At 34.0% G+C, this 5,094-nt stretch overlaps 1 protein-coding gene across 1 annotated transcript; it reads left to right on the forward strand.

Annotated features, from left to right (window-relative positions):
• The first annotated feature begins 1,939 nt into the window (after positions 1–1,939).
• Positions 1,940–4,907, forward strand: LOC117107751 (E3 ubiquitin-protein ligase TRIM71-like). Its single transcript, XM_033249503.1, has 2 exons — positions 1,940–2,104; positions 2,681–4,907. Exon 2 carries the CDS (start codon positions 2,690–2,692, stop codon positions 4,844–4,846), a length of 2,157 nt encoding a protein of 718 aa, XP_033105394.1. The 5' UTR covers positions 1,940–2,104; positions 2,681–2,689; the 3' UTR covers positions 4,847–4,907.
• The last annotated feature ends 187 nt before the right edge of the window (positions 4,908–5,094 follow it).

Below are 5,094 nucleotides of genomic sequence, written 5' to 3' on the forward strand. Positions count from 1 at the left end.
TTCCAAAACTATCGATGTAGAAGTTTGACACTATGATGATCCTTTATATTATTGAGAAACTACATAATTCATTGATTCTTAAAACTACCTGCATTATATGTTTAAGTTATCTAAATAAATACAGCGTAAATCTGCAAATCAATACATTGTCTCTTCGTAAATATGCATCTGTGGATCGCCAAAAGCCAAATTATCAAACCTTCGTGATTCCAAAGTAGGTGGCGCTGCAGTATCACCATTGCAACGAACAGCATGCAAATTTTATAAAACTGTAAAAACTAAAATAAGCAGCAAAGCAACACACGTTAAAAACTAAAACAAGTACGGTAAAGCTGAAAAGCAATTAAAGCCGGGCACTATTGCCTCGTACGGTACGGCAGTTGTACGACCGTCGGCTGACGAATCCAACCCGGCAACCTGTGAACATAAAGCTGGGCTTTAGAGGCTTCGGTGCGGCGCTTATTCGAGAGCGGCGATTATTTAAAAAAAAAAAAAAAAACAGTATTTGCGTGGCGCTTTCCATGCCCTTTCCTATGTTAAGCCTGTTTTCCACTAGGCAAATTTATTCGCGCGAATCGAAAGCGTTTCGATGGTCTAAACCAAATTTAGCCAAATGTAATGTTGCATTGAATCTGAATACCTTGAATTGTCTGTTACGCTTTATTAGTAGATATTAATTATTCACGAATTATTCTGATTGTTGCACCTGGTCGGTTATTCCCATATGCCTATAAATATGTTACATTTATATAGATCATTAATCGACATTTCTTTTGGCCTCAAATCGGCCTTTTATTGAACAAAAGGCTTTTTAAGCGTCGAAAGTCTGGATATGATAAGAAACAGCGGTTACCACACTCCCTTAACAAGGATGAGTTACTATTGCAGCCAAAAGTCCAGGGGCTTCCAAAATCTAGTGGGTTAGTTGGAAGACCTATTGTAGGTGTGAGAGGGACTGAAATATTGTTTAATCTAATAATAGGCCTAATTAATAATAAGCCAACAATTATTCATTATTCATTAAAAATACTTGTTATTGTTGATTATTTATTGAGTATTTCTTATTTATTATGATTGCATAATAATTAAATTTATAAAATATAATAAATAATTGTTGGTGGTCGTTGGCTGTTTAATTATAACTGATTAGGCGTAATTGACAATAATTTCACCGTCATTGTAACTGCCGTCATATTATAAAACTTTTTTATTATTATCATCATCATTATCGTTTATTGTTATTTTTTATTATTTATCGTTATCCCCACATCACTACCAAAATCATCATCATTATCATTATTGTTATTATCATAATCATCATCATAATCATCATCATCATCATCATCACCACCACCACCACCGCCACATCATCACCATCATTTTCGTGTTGCCACAACAAGCAAAGTGGACAAATTGAAAAATAGATGTTCAACATTAATGAAAACAACACTACAAAAACGTCTGTGATGAGCTTACATCAAGTATTTTTACCAACGATGAGCGCAAAAATATTTAATGTAATAAAAGGTCAATTGCCTAATTTTTATACAGTAGGCCTACTCATGGATGTCAGACATAACAACTAAAAATTATCGGGTGACTGGTGGTTGGCATTGGAAATGAACCCTAGGATTACACCAACCATTAATTTTCGAATGTGGCCGCTTTGTTTTGGAAACATATTTTAGGCTTAAAAGGAACCTAGAAAGAGGGTATTTTTTCTATAGGGGATTTTTGATATGTCATTAGTAATATAGAATCAACTTTAAAATCGTTTTTCGGCAATTTTTATGAAGTGTTAGGCCATGGACTTACCCTTTGGCAGCGTGACGCCAGTTTCATACTGTAACCAAAATTCGTACGATGTTGTTAATATTTTTGTAGTGTTTGCCTTTCATAGATAACGTGTCGTCACACTATTGTGACGGTATTCCTGGAAATTCCCATTTGCAAGTTAGAATTTAGTACTGAGGTGTAAAAACAATTTTTGAAAGTTTGTGTATGCATTTGAAGTTTGAACCCTGTCGTAGTTTAAATTTGGTAAAAATAATATCGTTCGTAATTCACTCCCATATAATTTCCATTCCTTAGTAAAGTTTGCAAGGTAAGTAGAGTAGGCCTAGGTAGGTCCGCAATTGATTGGCCTTTCATTTGCTACCGGTTGGGACTGGGTCGGAGAGGCAGGTGCAATAGCAGCACGCACTTCCGTGGTTAGCTAGGTCAAGTCTCAGGTAGCCCTTTTTGGCCATTTAAAGCAGAAACCAGTACGAAAACAGTTGCTACAGCAACATGGTAAATTAAAGTTGGAGCTTTTATGTGATTGTATTGTGTTTGAAATATAGCCAATATACATATATATATATAATTTTTTGAGCATATATATATATATATATATATACATATATATATGTATAGTATAAAGATGTATCATTGTGAAATGATCGTGGTGAAGGCGAATATTTCGTCCACTCCATCAGCATAAGTCTGAGTCAGGGTAAGTCTGGCGCTGATGTCCACAGGAGTGGATAAAATATTTGTGTTAAATAGATTATGTTCCAAAAATACATCAACTTGACTTTTGTTTTTATTGTCATCGCCTTCATCAATATATATATTACTTTACTGTATATCTTTGTACGGGGAATTCAATTGTCACAGGCGCATCATTTTTTACTTATAGAACTAAGTGATGTCTGCTGAAAAAAGTCTTTCTCAGTTCCTCGACAACCTGGATGATAAGGTCTTAGAATGTGCAGTTTGTTTAAAAAGACTTCAACAACCAACAACATTGCCATGCCTCCATGCCTTCTGCTTGTCCTGTCTTCAGAATTGGGTTAAAAAGAAAGATGGGCTCGTCTGCCCTACATGCTCCCACTCATACACAATTCCTGAAGGCGGGCTTCAAAAGCTGCCGCCAAATACATTCATCCTCAACTTATTGGAAAGTGTTGAACAACTCGAAAAAAGAGACAAAGTCAATTGCTTATGTGGTAAAAACTATGCTGTTTCTTATTGTCAGGATTGTAAAAAGGGTTTATGTTCTTCTTGCAAAGACCACCATAAACTGATTCCTGTATTGATTGATCATGTACTTCATTCGATTGAAGATGTCCAATCTATGACTCCACTTGAGCTTTCATCTTTAAATGTACCCCAATGTTCAATACACAAGAACAAATCTTTGGAGTTCTATTGCAAAGTTTGTGAAATGCCTATTTGTACAAACTGTGCTCTTACAGACCACAAGGAATGGGAAGGAAAGCACAAGCACATTGATATCACTAAAGCTTTTAAAGGATTTCAGGAGAGAACTGTTCATCTGAAGCAAGATGTTGAGAATTTCACCGCAGCAATGAAGGCTAAAATAAATAATGTTCAGCATAAATTAACCAGACTTGATAAAAACAAACAAACATGTAGAAATGAGGTCACCACATTTGCAAAACAAATGATAAATTCAATCAGGAAAATGGAAGAATCTTTACTTAAAGAGCTAGATGTATTGTATCCCAAACAGAAAAAGAGTTTTGACATCAAACTTGATGAACTAAGTAGAATAACATTAGATGTAAACACAAGATGGAACTACATTTCACAATTATTGAAGAGCAACAAAGCAACTGCTTTGCAATCAAGTCACAAGGCCATGACATCACTTCAAGAAACAATGAAGGCGTTGGTGGATACAGAACCAGAAAGTGATGACGTAATACACTTTATGAAGGAAAAGAAATCATTTAGCATGCTTCAAAAAAATGGAATAGGATATATTGTTCAAAACCCCAAGTCTTGTTTCAAGATACCTGTTGAATCACTGGTTGTTACCAAGGGGCAAATGTTCATTTTAAAACTATGTGAAGGTAATAAAACTGATGGCCATATAACATCAAGACTAACTTTCAATGGCTTGAACATTAAATCTAAAGTTGAACACCAAGATGAAGAGTGCACTGTTACAGGAACGTGTCCAAATTCAGGTGTTTACAAACTAGATGTTAGTTTAAACAATGAACCAATCACAGGATCTCCGCTTCTGATTATTGCATTGAATGAAGGACTACACAGAAGTTTTGAGATGAAGCAAAAAGTAACAGATGTTGTGATGACTAATGATGGAGAATTTTTGGTTGCATATCAGTCAAATCAGGTTATTAAAATTAAAGATTTTGAATTAGGGACTGTACAATTTAATCTATCTATACCTAAAAGTGCAACAGTTAATAGAATGCACAAACTTAAAAATGGTAACATCATATTCAGTGATAGAAGCATTAAGTGCATTACAATATGCAATCCAGGTGGTCAGGTGATCAAATCAATTGGTAAAAGTGTTCTAAGAGATCCATGGGGCGTTGTTGTAAACAAACACACCAATATGATTTATGCTGCAGACTCTTTAAAAGATTGTGTATTTGTCTTTGATCCAAACGATTGTTTGAAAACCAAAACATTTGGGTCTAGGGGTGATTCACTTGTTAAGTTAAATAGGCCTACTGATATCACACTTACAAAGGAAGGAAATGTCATTGTAGCAAGTGCATACAATCACAAAGTACAAATGTTTGACAGTGAAGGCTCATTTCTTAAAGTTCTTGTTGAGAATGGTACTGAAGATGGCAAAGTAAAATGTCCTTGTGGTGTTTTAATAGATAAAGAAGAAAACCTTCTTGTAGCAAGTGAACATAAACTTCAGCTTTTTAGTAAAGATGGAGAATTCATTAAGAGAATTAGTAAAGAGTGTGATGGTTTAAGGAGCCCATATGGCTTATGTATAATGTCTCAATATCCACGTAGAGTTGTGGTTGCAAACTGGGGAAATGAAAATGTGAAAATATTTAATTACTAGAGTAATGTTTTATTCATTAAAATACTAGTATAAGATTGATAATTAATCTGAAATTAATTGAAATTCATTACATTGTGTTATATTATATAATATATATATATATATGTGTGTGTATATATATAGTATATATATATATATATATATACATATATATATGTATATGTGTATATATATATAGTATATATATATACACTATATATAAACACATATACATACACACACACACACACACACACACACACATATAT

This window comes from Anneissia japonica, unplaced genomic scaffold (genome assembly GCF_011630105.1).
Source record: "Anneissia japonica isolate Jap-2015-1 unplaced genomic scaffold, ASM1163010v1 scaffold287871_len1641731_cov197, whole genome shotgun sequence".
NCBI lineage: Eukaryota > Metazoa > Echinodermata > Crinoidea > Comatulida > Comatulidae > Anneissia > Anneissia japonica.

Excerpts from the sequence above, each read along its gene's own strand:
- LOC117107751 (XM_033249503.1), top strand. The coding sequence starts at position 2,690 with ATGTCTGCTGAAAAAAGTCTTTCTCAGTTCCTCGACAACCTGGATGAT.